Source organism: Coffea eugenioides, chromosome 3 (assembly GCF_003713205.1).
Source record: "Coffea eugenioides isolate CCC68of chromosome 3, Ceug_1.0, whole genome shotgun sequence".
Classification (NCBI taxonomy): Eukaryota; Viridiplantae; Streptophyta; class Magnoliopsida; order Gentianales; family Rubiaceae; genus Coffea; species Coffea eugenioides.
Window position 1 is genome coordinate 20,172,862 of NC_040037.1, and position 16,309 is coordinate 20,189,170.

General features: G+C 35.4%; 1 protein-coding gene across 1 annotated transcript; it reads left to right on the forward strand.

Annotated features, from left to right (window-relative positions):
* The first annotated feature begins 3,162 nt into the window (after nucleotides 1-3,162).
* Nucleotides 3,163-4,517, forward strand: LOC113765242. The gene has a single exon (XM_027309354.1). The coding sequence runs from the start codon at nucleotides 3,486-3,488 to the stop codon at nucleotides 4,515-4,517; it is 1,032 nt and encodes a 343-aa protein (XP_027165155.1). The 5' UTR covers nucleotides 3,163-3,485.
* The last annotated feature ends 11,792 nt before the right edge of the window (nucleotides 4,518-16,309 follow it).

Consider the following 16,309-nt stretch of genomic DNA (forward strand, 5'->3'; position numbering starts at 1 on the left):
TCCGAAGTACCTTTATTTATACGACATTACACATACATGTAATCAAGATCACTTTATTCAAACATGGTATTATGAGCTTAAATTGAAAGGGAAGAAAAAAAAAATACTCTAGCATCACTATGGAGATTGTTGAAGTTTTGGTGTCTTAGATTTAATGGAGAAGATAGGAATTTGAACTTCCAACCTACTAGAAATAGGAAAATAGTGTTGAGTTATGCATCATTGATTAGATTAGATTGCTCGGACATTTCTTCTATATCTTTGTGTAATGTATTTCAAGGTAGTGCTTTTATGTTCCAATCTTAATACAAGTAGAGTTCCACACCAAATCCCATAATATATACCTGGTGGTTTTCCTTAAAAGAATTCAAAATTAAAAAAGTTTTTTCTTTTTCACAAAATTAACAAAAATTGATCTCTATAAGCTATAAACATATGGCCTTAAACATAGAACTAATGAGTGTATATCCTCAAATGAAAACATTACTCTCCAAAGGCAAATTTTTTTTCCAAAAAAAATTTCCTTCCTTCCCACCTCTGAATTTTTTCTTAGGTAGTCTTGACTCTCTCAGAAGCAATTAGCAAGAGTAAACAATAAAAGTAAAGTTTTTGAAACATTGTGCTCTTAAATTTTGGAGGTAGTCACACTTTATCAATATCAACTTTAGGAAAATGCCTTTTGTTCCCACTATAGACTAGTTAAATATTGGAGATGATTGCAACTAAAACCATAAAAAAAAAGCTAATGAATTGTACTCTTTCCCATGAATTATTAGTGCATTACTTATAAAAAAGAATGAATTATTAGTGCATTGAAAAATTATCATTTGGCTTTTAGGTTCCTTACTAAATGTGACTAGGGGCAATTATGGACAAATGCACACTTTTATATATAAAAGAAAATGTACGCTTTTTAAGAATAAATAGTTATGATAACAGAAGGTCAAAATTTATTTTTATATCTATTCTTAGTAGAAAAAAATATTAAGTGATATTGCAAACAAAAATTTATTGTGGATAAAAAATATTAAGTAATAGAAACACATATTTACATTACTTTACTCCAAACAACATTACTTTACTTCAAACAAAATTACATAAGCACCCACAAATGATTGTTGTTTATGTGTCATTTGTTATCTTTTATAATGTTAATCTTGACACCAAGTTTTTCCAAATGTTTTTGTATAGAAGTTATTGGTCAACTATTTGTTGTGGCCAAACTTGTTCCCTTTTACAAAACTCAACTCTAGTTTTTTTTTCAAAAAAAAAAAAAAAACATTTGGGTTATATGAGGCAAAAGTACTTGACAAGTTTCCTTTTTTTTTTGCAATTATTAAAAGAACCTTTAATATTTAACCCATCACATTTATTCTTTAATATGTAGTTTGAAAAATAAAAATTTAACAATTGTCTAGCTAGCTCCATCTTGGAAACATTAAATGCAAAAAAAAAAAAAAATCAAAGAAAAGCTTATGATATATCATTGTTTAAGATTTTTATCACTAACTTTAGAGTAAAATAGATTTGATGATATGCAAATTTTATGTTGTAATTTTATAACCATTACAAACAATATTCTAAACGAAGCTGTTAGCTCTCAAATAATCTAAACTTATGCTGTAATTAATTTTATAACCATTATAAAAAGGGCTTTTGTTGGAAACGTATAAATAGTGTGAGGAGTAGTACTGTAGTAGTAGCAACATGCAAATAGAATAGTAAACCCCCGAAGTACAAAAGTCCAATCTCCAAATTCTACTCGATGATTCGGACTCCATGCCCTTTGGAGAGTCTCTGAGGAAATTCATGTCTCTGGACAAAATGTGCAAGATTTGCTTGATGATTTTGACCAGTGTTTTAGAGAGTTTGGGATTCTTGTGCCAATATAACCAGCACATGAGGTTTTGTTGAACATCTTGGATTAGACAGTCTGGTTAAGGGGAGTAATGAAGATTCTTCCACAGGTTGCAACAAGGTCTTGGAAGAAAGATGTAGTAGTTTATCCGTGTGCTATGAAAAGATTGTTGGTCGTTATGGAAAAGATGATTATCATGTTTGCCTGTTTGGAAAGATGTTGGCTAAGTGTCCTAATAAATTTCAAGAAAATTTCAACTGAGAGTGAGAACTTTATTATGATGTCTCGAAGAATACTCTATCGTATCGTGTGACGTGCATTTCTCGAGTAAGTACATTAATTAGATAACTTCTAGTTGCAAGCATTTGTTATTAACGATAGAGTATGGTGGATTAGGGCTTTTATATAGTTTTGAAAATTTAGATATACAGAATTAATTTGTTTCATTACAAACTATTTGTATGAGTATGGTGGATTAGGGTTGATACGTAGTTTTGAGAATTAATATGTTTCATTTGCCAACTATTTGCTTGCATAGACAAATTTCATCATCCATGTTTCTTGGTAATTAAATTTCAAACATACGAGTAAAAGTTCACTAAGCTCTAAAAGTATCTAATAAAGCAGGACAACCACCACTTTGCATCCCCGAACTTGTATTATTTTTTTACTTTGAAACTTAAACTTTAATTTTGGATGCTTTACACCCTAAACTCTTAATTTTGGATACTTTACAACTTAAACTCTCAAGTTCGTTCTATTTAAGTCCAATCAATGACAATTTTAGCAAAATTAATGACATAAAAGACCCAACAAATCAATGATAATGTGTCTAATGTAGTCAAAAGGTGCCAAGGTATCACAACAAAAATAAAACAATACATTGTCATTAATTTGTATCATCTTTTATCTCGTTAATTTTGCTAACAATATTAATAGTTGAGACCGTATAAATCAATGATAATGTACTAAAAGTGGTATAAAAAGTTAAGGGATCACAATTAGAACAAAATGGTACATTGTCATTAATTTTCACTGCTCTTTATCTCATTCATTTTGCGAACATATAGCCATTGATTGGATTTAAATTGGACAAAGTTGAGAGTTTAGGATTCAAAGTATTCAAAATTAAGAGCTTAGAGTGCAAAGTGTTCAAAAGTAAAGTTTATGGTGAAAAATGAAAAAATGATACAAGTTTGAAGGTGCAAAATGGAATTAATCCAATAAAGCATGATTGCTGCTGAAGTAAGGGAGGTCAAGGGTTATCAACTCTAAAAGAAACTTCGTAAGATCCCAAGAAGATACCATATATGCATTTCCAAGGCAGACTATAGCAACTTTGGGACTAACCCTTATACTGAACGATGTTTCCATATTCAAGATTCTTTCCCACTAGCATAATTGGTAGGGTTATGAAATTGGTAATTCAATACTTAATTCTGTAATCTATTTTAATTTTCATCTAGGGAAAGAGATTATAATTGGCTGACTAAACCAAGGGAGAAAGAATAAGGAAACTTGATTCTCCTTTTTCCCCTTTTTATTCTGGCATAAACAGAGTAAAAAAGGCTTGAATTTTGTGCTATAAGAAGACGCCCTTTTTCCCCTTCTTTTAATTGCCCCAAACATGGCATTCAATCTCTGTTTCTTCAACAAGGGTAGCTTGATCTTTAAGCCTCCAAAGAAATCAATCTGGTGGTTGAGAATGGTGGTATTGATGTTCTCAATTGTTTGTGGAGTTTATATATGTTATGTATCTCTTAGGCAAATCAGTGCCCCTTCCAGTGGAAGACTGTCAAGGGTTGAACTGGCAAGGCCATGCAAAAATCCTAGGATTGAACCTTCAGAAAAGCCTTTCTTGCACTATCCCAAACCCAAAACTTTTAGCAGAGCTGAGTGTGAATGCAATCCTGTTCGATATTTTGCTATTCTCTCCATGCAAAGATCAGGGAGCGGATGGTTTGAAACATTGTTGAACAGTCATATCAACATAAGCTCTAATGGGGAGATCTTCTCAGTCAAACCCCGGAGAGCTAATGCTTCAACTATAGTTGAAACTTTAGACAAACTCTACAATCTAGATTTCTTGACCAGTGCTTCCAGGAATGAGTGCACTGCTGCTGTTGGATTGAAGTGGATGCTTAATCAGGGTGTAATGCTGCATCATGAAGAAATACTAGAATACTTCATGAGTAGAGGAGTATCGATAATTTTCGTCCTCAGAAGAAATCTTCTGCGCAGGATGATCTCTGACCTTGCAAACTCGTACGATACAAATGCGAAACTATTGAACGGGACACACAAATCACACGTGCATTCTCTTGAGGAAGCTGAGATTCTAGCAGGATACAAGCCAACAATTAATGCAGCAATGCTGATAGCCAACCTGAGGCAAGTAGAAGAGATGGTAACTAAAGCTTTAGAATACTTCAACAGCACTCGACATATTGTTCTATATTATGAGGACATAATAAAAAATCAGACTAAACTGATAGATGCTCAAGATTTTCTGAGGGTTCCAAGAATGGAGTTAGTTAGTCATCATGTTAAAATACATAGAGGGTCCTTATCTTCCCTGGTTGAGAACTGGGTGGATGTTGAGAAGGCGCTTGCAGGAACATCTTATGAGAGCTTCCTACAGGAGGATTACAAGATGTAGACTTTCCGGAAAACATTGGATATTCATTTTGCTCTCTCTCTCTCTTTAAGTTTTTCATTCATTATTTTTGTCAGTAGAAGTGAAATGTTGAAGCTAGCATGATCTCTTAATTAACAAACAATGTACTCCATATCTCGTGAGACCTTATCTATGTTAAGTCGTTTCAAGTATCATGTCTTGAAAACTTTTTCTAGCTTTACATGATTCATATTTCAATATAGAAGGTTTATGATATAATTGTTGAGTGGTTTGGTCAAATGCTAAAAAGTTTACATTAGATATCAATTATAATAACTATCCTTGAAATGTAAGAAGTGGGGGGGATCTCAATCGTGACAGTATCAATGGGATGAAAGAATGCAACCAATACCACGAGCAAAATCGTCAAAAATAAAACCAATTATTGTTTAAACCCTTCAGTCCCAAGTTAATCTAACATTTTCAAGAAATCTGAATAATTTCACCTGTTCTATTTATAGCAATCTTGAAAATTTATATAACAGATCTTATGAATTGAGATTATTGGCCTTATGGTCACAGCCAAAAACTAAAGATTTTCAAGGCATACTCAATTATCCAGCAAGTCTAAGACGTATACTACAAAAATTGCAAAGCAGCATGGATTTCAAATGATAAGGTTTTGTAAGTCGTAGCATCCTAAGTCATAAAAGAAGAACCTCCCACACTCTCCAAAGCAAGTAGGTGCATCTCCATTCAATCTTCAGCACTGTTAGTCAACCTAGATTGTGTCTACTATTATACTTTTATGCAAATTTCTTCAGCTTCTTTTTTTATCTCTTTTTTCTTTGGATACCCCCTCCAATGAAGACACAACTGGAGGTTGTATCCCTCTTTGATATATTTCAACTTTAAGAGTAAATAAAGTTTTATTTTCCCTTATTTTTAGGAATTCATTAATAACCCAGTTCTGCAAATTGCATTCCCTGTCCTTTAGAAAATTTAACATAAAGTTGGTTGATACATAGGTTTTCTTGTTTGATTAAAAAGCTATGTTCAATTCTAAAACATTGAAATCTTAATTTACTAGTAACAGCTCCATTTCAACTTCCTATCTTTATCTTTTTTGATTTTCCTATAAAAAAACATACATTTTTTTTAAATTAAATTTTCTAGCAGGGGAGGAGTGGGATTTATTTAAGAAGCGGGGAGGGAAGAAGGGAGATTTGAACCCAAGACCTCTAAGTCTTGGGGCACACTTACATGTTTTAGTTATGAATTCATTATGTATCCTATCTTATAGTATTTGCATACCATTCTTGTCTAAGAAAACATCTTATTTTATGTGTCTAGATTGCTTATCATCACTTCTTATGTTTACAAGAAGTATTAGGAAATAGTATGAAGTCTAAATGAAGATGTAATCAGGGTGCCAAAACCTCATAACTGAACCTCCACAAAAAATACAATTTTGATAGATTCTTGAGTTACAAAACAACAATTAATTTCTTGTATCATTTGCATTCTCAAATTAAATAAATAGATCAACTTAAAATCCTGGAAATTGTTAGCACTCCTCTGAATCTTAATACTAAGTGGTATGCCCAAAAATGGGTACAATCCTTATCTACATCGCAAAATTCAAAAATTTTTGGATTAAGTCCTGTTGAAGATATGTGTAAATATTAGGAAAGATATGATTATAGTATCATGTATTAATTAGGTATCATATGATTATAGTATCATGTATTAATTAGGTATCATATGATTAAAGTATCATATATTAATTAGGTAGTTACACTTGTATATATATATGTATATTGTGTAGTCCAGAGGTATGAAGAAAAGTATTTTCTCTCCCTTTTTCTAAGTTTTCATGGTATCAGAGCCCTACCATCAAGGTTAGGGTCTCTGTCCGCTGCCGGAAAATTTAGTAGTCATCATTCGGTTCATCTGGTTCTGTATAGGACACATCTGTGTTCTATTCTTCACTCTTGTTTTAAAGAGTTCAGGTCTGTCCTTTTTTGTTTTTATTCTGTTAATTCTGAACCCATGGCAGAAACGAAATCTGTCGTTACGTCTGATGTGGTTCCTGTGATGTCTAAGATCACGGACCACAAACTCAACAATTCTAACTATCTTGATTGGAGCAAAACAGTTCGTCTTTATCTGCGAAGCATTGATAAAGACAATCATCTGACTGATGATCCTCCAAAAGATGGTTCAAGACAGACATGGCTAAGGGAAGATGCTAGATTGTTCCTGCAAATACGGAATTCTATTGACAGTGAGGTAATTAGCTTAATTAATCACTGTGAATTTGTTAAGGAGTTAATGGAGTATTTAGAATTTTTGTATTCTGGTAAAGGGAATATTTCTCGCATATATGAGGTGTGTCAAGCCTTTTATCGTGCAGAGAAACAAGATAAGTCCATCATGACTTATTTTATGGATTTTAAGAAAACTTATGAGGAGCTTAATCTGTTATTACCGTTTAGTTTTGATGTGAAAGTTCAGCAAACTCAACGGGAACAGATGGCAATTATGAGTTTTTTGGCTGGTCTTTCACCTGAATTTGAAGCTGCTAAATCTCAGATTCTTTCCAATCCTGAGATCTCATCCTTGCAAGATGTGTTTAGTAGGGTGCTTCGCACAGAGAATACCCAGTCTGTTCAGTCCAGCAGTGCTCTTGTTGGTCTTGAAAAACAGCAATACAAAGGTGGTGGTAAAGGAATTGACACTCGGGGACAGAATGCAGAAGTGGTTGTGTGTTACTATTGTCATAAGCCGGGTCATATGAAGCGTGATTGTAAGAAATTGCAGTACAGGAACCAGAGAACTCAATCCGCACATATTGCTTCTACCAATGATGCTATTAACCATGAAAAGTCTGTTACGATCTCTGCAGATGAATTTGCTAAATTTTCTCAGTATCAAGAATCATTAAAGTCTTCATCTACTCCCGTAACTGCCATCGCTGAGTCAGGTAAACCAAACACATGCCTTGTGTCCTCATCCTCCAAATGGGTAATTGATTCTGGTGCCACAGATCATATGACAGGTAATTCTAGTTTATTTTCTACCTTTCAGCCACACACATCTGCACCTACAATTACCTTAGCTGATGGGTCAAAATCTCGTGTTCTTGGATCAGGCTCAGTTAACCCCACTCCATTAATCTCATTGTCATCTGTCTTAAGTTTGCCTGAGTTGTCTTTTAATCTAATTTCTGTGAGTAAACTTACTCGTGCCCTCAATTGTTCTGCCCAATTTTTTCCTGACTATTGCTTGTTTCAGGATCTTACGACGAAGCAGATTATTGGTAAAGGGCATGAATCTGGAGGTCTTTACATTCTTGACACACAGATACCAAAGTCCATAGCTTGTTCTGGAATTGTAACTCCATTTGAAGCACATTGTAGGTTGGGTCATCCTTCTCTCCCGTTGTTAAAGATACTTTGTCCACAATTTCAGAGTTTGTCTTTATTAGATTGTGAGTCTTGTCAGTTTGCTAAACATCATCGTGTTAATCTGAGTCCTAGAGTCAATAAACGGGCGGATGCTCCTTTTGCATTAGTTCATTCAGATGTCTGGGAACCTAGTCCAGTCATTTCTAAAACTGGATTCAAGTATTTTGTTACTTTTGTCGATGACCATTCTCGTATGACTTGGTTATATTTGATGAAAAATCGGTCAGAGTTGTTTTCTCATTTTTGTGCTTTTTGTGCTGAGGTTAAGACCCAATTTAAGCGTTCTGTACAAATATTGCGAAGTGACAATGCCAAAGAATATTTATTCGCACCTTTTCAATCTTATATGGTGCAAAATGGCATTATTCATCAAACCTCTTGTGTGGATACACCATCCTAAAATGGGGTCGCAGAACGAAAGAATAGACATTTGCTCGAAACTGCAAGAGCCTTATCATTTCAAATGCATGTTCCTAAACATTTTTGGGCTGATGCAGTGTCCACAGCTTGCTTTCTAATTAACCGTCTGCCTTCATCTGTTCTGAATGGTGGGACTCCTTATAACACTCTTTTTCCAAATAGACCCTTGTTTCCCATCGAACCTAAAATCTTTGGGTGTACATGTTTTGTTCGCGACTCTCGTCCCCAAGTCACTAAATTAGACCCCAAATCATTGAAATGTATTTTTCTTGGTTATTCCCGTGTCCAAAAAGGATATAGATGTTATTGTCCTAGTCTCGGTAGGTACATTGTGTCAGTTGATGTTACTTTTCTTGAAAATACACCTTTTACCCCATCCTCATCTCATTCATGTCAAGAGGAGGATGATGATTTGTTAATCTATACTGTCACATCCTCAAGTTCTTCCCCTGCTAAACCTCCAATTACTCAGGTATATTCTCGACGACAAAAGTCTCCTGATGCATGCCCTGAACCGGTTCCTTCGTTACTAGATCCTGTCTCAAATGATGATCTTCCTATTGCTCTTCGCAAAGGTAAGCGTCAATGCACTTATCCTGTGTCTTCGTGTGTATCTTATAATCATTTACCCACCTCTTCTTGTTCCTTTATTACATCTATTGATTCTATCTCCCTTCCTAAAACTGTTCATGAAGCCCTATCCCATCCCGGATGGCGCAATGCTATGATAGAGGAGATGAATGCTCTAGATGGTAATGATACTTGGAACTTAGTAAATTTACCTGCAGGGAAGAAGGCCATTGGGAGTAAGTGGATTTTTGCAGTTAAATTTAATCCTGATGGGTCGGTTGCTCGGTTAAAAGCTCGTCTTGTTGCCAAAGGCTATGTCCAAATCTATGGAGAGGATTATTCTGATAGTTTTTCCCCTGTTGCTAAGTTAACATCTGTCAGGTTATTCATTTCTATGGCAGCCACTCATAATTGGCCTTTGCATCAACTAGATATCAAGAATGCCTTTCTTCATGGAGACCTCCAAGAGGAAGTTTATATGGAGCAACCACCAAGGTTTGTTGCTCAGGGGGAGTGTGGGAAGGTTTGTCATCTTCGGAAGTCCTTGTATGGACTGAAACAAAGTCCTCGTGCTTGGTTTGGAAAATTTAGTCTAGCAGTTGAAAGGTTTGGGATGCAGAAAAGCAAATCTGATCATTCTGTTTTCTACAAACAGTCTGAAGCTGGTATTGTTTTGTTGGTAGTATATGTGGATGATATTGTTATCACTGGGAATGATGCTGCAGGTATTTCATCTCTTAAACTTTTCTTCATAGTCAATTTCAGACAAAGGATTTGGGGCTGTTAAAGTATTTTTTGGGTATTGAGGTAGCAAAGAGTAGGAAGGGGATATTCCTGTCCCAAAGAAAATATGTTCTTGACTTGCTATCTGAAACGGGAAAATTGGGGGCTAAACCAGCTAGTACCTCAATGATTCCTAACTTGCAGCTCACAAAAGAAGGTGAATTGTTAGAAGATCCTGGGAGGTATAGAAGATTGGTTGGAAAGTTGAATTATCTTACAGTGACTCGTCCAGATATCGCGTATTCAGTTAGTGTTGTTAGTCAATATATGACTAATCCTACTATTAATCATTGGGCAGCTGTAGAACAAATTTTGTGTTATTTAAAAGGAGCTCCTGGACGTGGTATTCTGTATAAAAATCATGGTCATACTAGGATTGAGTGTTTTTCAGATGCTGATTGGGCAGGATCCAAGGCAGATCGAAGATCTACGACTGGATTTTGTGTCTTTGTTGGAGGAAACCTGGTCTCATGGAAGAGTAAGAAGCAGAATGTTGTCTCACGATTGAGTGCAGAGTCAGAATATAGAGCTATGGCACAATCAGTATGTGAAATCATGTGGATAAATCAACTTCTAACTGAAGTAGGTCTCAAAACCTCAATGCCTGCAAAATTGTGGTGTGATAACCAAGCAGCTCTTCATATTGCATCCAATCCCGTATTTCATGAGCGAACAAAACACATCGAAATAGATTGTCATTTTGTTCGTGAGAAAATACAGCAGGGCTTGATCTCTACAGGATTTGTAAGGACTGGAGAACAATTGGGAGATCTCTTTACGAAGGCTCTACATGGGGTTCGAGTTGATTATCTTTGTAACAAGCTGGGCATGAGCAACATCTATGCTCCAGCTTGAGGGGGAGTGTTGAAGATATGTGATATGATATTATGGAAAGATTTGATATTGTAAATATTAGGAAAAATATGATTATAGTATCATGTATTAATTAGGTATCATATGATTATAGTATCATATATAAATTAGGTAGTAGATTGATTTAGATTAGCATGATTTTAGGATCCAAATTAGGTTACACTTGTGTATATATATATGTATATTGTGTAGTCCAAAGATATGTAGAAGAGTATTTTCTCTCCCTTTGTCTTAGTTTCAAGTCCCATTTGGTTGAGAAATAATATTAATCTTCTTCTCATGCAAAATGGGAGGGAAACAGATTATAAGACCTTATCCTTAAGGTTGAAGGGGAAATTAGCCTTCCATTCTTGAAATTGAAAAAAAAAGAAAGGTAAAACCCTTATATCTGTGTTTATTTCGTTTGTCAACAATTTTTTTTTTTTATCAATAAACAAAATATAAGGATTTCTAGGAAGAATTCAGTAAGCCTTCAACAGGAAATAGACAAGGTAAGGAGGAAGTTTAATTAGTATCGATCTAGCTTTGACACTTGAATGAGAAAGACCGAGAATTTTTGTCCATTTGAAGCTGAATGGGATTGGCTTTAAAGGTTCCGCTCACTGATAGAAATACCCAAGCCAAGGCCAAATTCCTAAAATTTTTGGATTAAGTCCCATTTTGGTTGGAGAAAATAGAATTTTGATCTTCTTCTCATGCAAATGGGGCAACCAAGATATAAGACCTTTTCCTAAACAAGTATAAGGCACTATAAGCATAATCCAATGAGGTATAAAACACTTAAATAACTTAAACATTAAATCCATATGGTACAACGACATACAGGACAAGCCAATCCATGTTTCATGCAGTCCTGCCCCATTGTATAAAAAGTGCTCATTTTGTAAGAGATTCAGAAGAAGCTGTAACTTATCTGCTTAAGCTTTAAAGAATGAATTTCATATCTTTATTCCAAAAAGACTTGAATCCTATCACCCATCCTGTCTTTGAAATCTAGTAAAACTTTGCCGCCTCCTTCTGCATCAGCATCATCCAAGAGCGCTTTGATGTTTATACCCCCCAAAGCTGTAGAAGTGGAAAGATTATTCTGAACTTCACCAAAGATATAAGTCATTAATTTCAATTATCTCCAACATATTAAAAACACATACCTGGAACTATATTGGTTATTCCTTCCAAGAATCCAGCCTGAGGAAATGAGCTAGTCAAAATATATTTCTAAAACAGATTCTGATTTCAAGACAAGTCATGCCAGAAAACTAACAGTAGCTTGAATGAATGACATTTAAAGATTAGGTGATTACTCTATTGACTACATGTACTTGTTATTCATCCATATACGATGAACAGTACAAAATGAAAAAGAAAATTCTGAACAAACTTGAAAGAGGGATTGCATAAATTGGGCAGGTCCAATCATCAAGATCAACAAGAAGGAATCCCATTCTTGGCTTTAGAAAAGATAGAAAGGGAAAAGAAATAGCTTGATTCACATCGACAAAAGATTAGAAGCAGAGAACAGAGAGCATAATTCTAAACACCATATGCATAAACCATAAACCATTTTAGTCCTCTTCAAGTGGCCAAAGATCAGAGCATTAATCTTGATTGTTTTATTGATTTGATTAGAAGTATGTTGAAGTCAAAATGCATGAACCAAAGCCTTATTGGAACTTGTGGATTTGGTGATCCATGTTTCATAAGAAAATATTCTTGTATGCCCAGCTTACCTGACCAAGGATCATGATTTTGAGCTCAGCTGTCTCTAGATTTAGTGATTTCACAAACGGAAATGAATTTGCAATTAACTCATTGAAGCTTTAAGATTGCAGATCTCATAAATGTATGTCCACACACACACACAAAAAAACACACGTACATGTATATACAAGTACATAAATACATACATATATAAACTTGATGGAAAAGATAAAAATAAAAGAAATCAAACAGCAATAAAAAAAGAGGGTGGCTGAAAAAGTAATGAGAAGATTAAAAGAGGAAGAGGAAAAAGGTCCAGCTAACAACATGGAAGCAAAACTAAGCCGTGCTAAAAGTAGTGCAAATGGTGCACAAGTTGTGGACATTTCTCTCCGTCTCTCTCATACACAACAGAAACGCAAGGCCTCACCAGCTGCAGAAGAACCTTCACAAACATTACAATATCCGTACATAGGCTCAAATTGAACCTACATATGTCTACAAATTGAACCTATGTACCTGTGGAAGAACCACGTCCAGAAATTGAATCTATGTACCTGTTATTGCAATGTCCATTGAGGTCCTTCCACAGGAGGTGACGCCATGAGTTTGTGTGGTGTGTGAGAGAGATAGAGAGAAACATCCACAACTTGTGCACCATTTCCATTACTTTTAGGGCTTAGTTTTGCACTACTTCTAATTTTCCTCTTCAATGTTCTCATTACATTTTGAGTCACAATCTTTGTTATTGCTGTTTGATTTCCCTGATCATTTATCTTTTCCATCAGGTTTATATATATGTGTGTGTGCATCGGTGTGTGTATCTGCGCACACACATATATATGTGGAGCACATAGGTATTTACCTACTTGCTGAAACATATTTAAGTAATGGCCATTAAGTAATTTCAAACATCTTCTCAAAGTGTTCTATTAGGGAATCTCTATTTTTTTGCATTTCAATTAGTAGTGAAGTCTTAGAATTCTTGAATAAGTGTTAATCTTAGTAAAAATAGCAAAAGGTCGTAGAGCCTATGTAAATAATGTACTCTTCAAATTGTGATGCACTCTAAGCTTAATAATGACACCTAAAGATATCAATGAGCAATTTCAAGGGTTTAATTCTTCTCTTCTTTGTCTTTCTAACTTCCTACATTTTTTTTCTAATTTTAGCCCGTAATTGTTGTTTAATTTCTACACCCTCGCTTCCAAAACCCTAAACTGTTGCCAAACAAGTTTATCAACTTCTTGCAATCTTTGAAGCTGGGTGCTGTAACACATACCAAATGACCTGATGAACAAATGTTTGTCTCGTCTCAATCCCGGCCAGTCAAATGGCCTGGAAACAGAATTCATGTTCTTGTTGCATGAATAAGCCCCTTAGTAGATGACTGGATTTAGCAGTCCACTAATGTTGTAAAGACAGAACTTTCTGCATTTCAAATTATCTATTTTTCACTTTCATTTTGCAAGAATCCTAGATTCATAATTTATTCTATCATGTTTATGAGTATCTAAAAGCAAGTTATGATAATTGGGTTACCATTCCTTAGATGACATCTAAATGGATTGTTTCAGTTGTTAATCTGCAGGTCTTGAGCATTCAGCATCTACATTCTTTCATCATTGCACTGCATGGCACGAGTTTTGAAAATCATTCTCAAGTTTCAACAATTGATTCTCATAAGTTCTAAGCTGTGATTCAAGCCATCGTGAGCTTCATGTTCCAATACCTAATATGAACTGTCTTAGCTAAGAGATTCTTGTAATTTAAATGTTTATTTTATATCAAAATCATTTGGCATGGAATCTTGTCCAAAGCTTGTAGTACCATGATAGGCAGTCTAATTTTCGGTAGATATTGACCAGTTTTTCAAGAAGTCCAGAACTTCATGAACAGAAGAATTTGTTAGCATGCCAGGGAGTAAGACATTGTAACTGTTGAGAATTGAAATCACTACACTGTGGAATGTCCTCAAGTTTGCCTTCCTTAACATACAAGGAAAAATCTCTGATTCTGATTGTTCTAAAGAAGAAAGGTACGCTTAGCCAAATATTGTTCCTTCTATGTCGCAGCGGTAAAACCAAAAAATATTTGTTGTTTTCTCACATTTTCGATAAAACCTTCTCATAAAAGTATTTTAATGATATTTTCAGTGCAGCGGGTCGACACTCTCCTTATCAAGAAACCAGGGAATTTTGGCTTAGCCCCTACCACCTTTATCTGATATTACCGCAGGAAGAGCGCATTCAATTCATCCACACAGCCCACAAATCGTTGTTATACCAACCACTCAGGTGTTACTGTATTTATCCTCGGATAATGCTTCACCAGGTACTTTAATATTCTTTGGAGGACTTGTCATAAAAGCCACAAGCATCACACATGTATATTGTGTAGTCCAAAGGAAGGAAGAAAAGTATTTTTTCTCCCCCTTTTTCTTAGTTTTCATGGTATCAGAGCCCTACCATCAAGGTTAGGGTCTCTGTCCGCTGCCGGAAAATTCAGTAGTCATCATTCGGTTCATCTGGTTCTGTATAGGACACATCTGTGTTCTATTCTTCACTCTTGTTTTAAAGAGTTCAGATCTGTCCTTTTTTGTTTTTATTCTGTTAATTCTGAACCCATGGCAGAAACGAAATCTGTCGTTACGTCTGATGTGGTTCCTGTGATGTCTAAGATCACGGACCACAAACTCAACAATTCTAACTATCTTGATTGGAGCAAAACGGTTCGTCTTTATCTGCGAAGCATTGATAAAGACAATCATCTGACTGATGATCCTCCAAAAGATGGTTCAAGACAGACATGGCTAAGGGAAGATGCTAGATTGTTCCTACAAATACGGAATTCTATTGACAGTGAGGTAATTAGCTTAATTAATCACTGTGAATTTGTTAAGGAGTTAATGGAGTATTTAGAATTTTTGTATTCTGGTAAAGGGAATATTTCTCGCATATGAGGTGTGTCAAGCCTTTTATCGTGCAGAGAAACAAGATAAGTCCATCATGACTTATTTTATGGATTTTAAGAAAACTTATGAGGAGCTTAATCTGTTGTTACCGTTTAGTTCTGATGTGAAAGTTCAGCAAACTCAACGGGAACAGATGGCAATTATGAGTTTTTTGGCTGGTCTTTCACCTGAATTTGAAGCTGCTAAATCTCAAATTCTTTCCGGTCCTGACATCTCATCCTTGCAAGATGTGTTTAGTAGGGTGCTTCGCACAGAGAATACCCAGTCTGTTCAGTCCAGCAGTGCTCTTGTTGGTCTTGGAAAGAAGCAATACAAAGGTGGTGGTAAAGGAATTGACACTCGGGGACAGAATGCAGAAGTGGTTGTGTGTTACTATTGTCAAAAGCCGGGCCATATGAAGCGTGATTGTAAGAAATTGCAGTACAGGAACCAGAGAACTCAATCCGCACATATTGCTTCTACCAATGATGCTATTAATCATGAAAAGTCTGTTACGATCTCTGCAGATAAATTTGCTAAATTTTCTCAGTATCAAGAATCATTAAAGTCTTTATCTACTCCCGTAACTGCCATCGCTGAGTCAGGTAAACCAAACACATGCCTTGTGTCCTCGTCCTCCAAATGGGTAATTGGTTCTGGTGCCACAGATCATATGACAGGTAATTCTAGTCTATTTTCTACCTTTCAGCCACACACATCCGCACCTATAGTTACCTTAGCTGATGGGTCAAAATCTCGTGTTCTTGGATCAGGCTCAGTTAACCCCACTCCATTAATCTCATTATCATCTGTCTTAAGTTTGCCTGAGTTGTCTTTTAATCTAATTTCTGTGAGTAAACTTACTCGTGCCCTCAATTGTTCTGCCAAATTCTTTCCTGACTATTGCTTGTTTCGAGATCTTACGACGAAACAGATTATTGGTAAAGGGCATGAATCTGGAGGTCTTTACATTCTTGACACACAGATACCAAAGTCTATAGCTTGTTCTGGAATTGTAACTCCATTTGAAGCACATTGTAGGCTGGGTCATCCTTCTCTCCCAT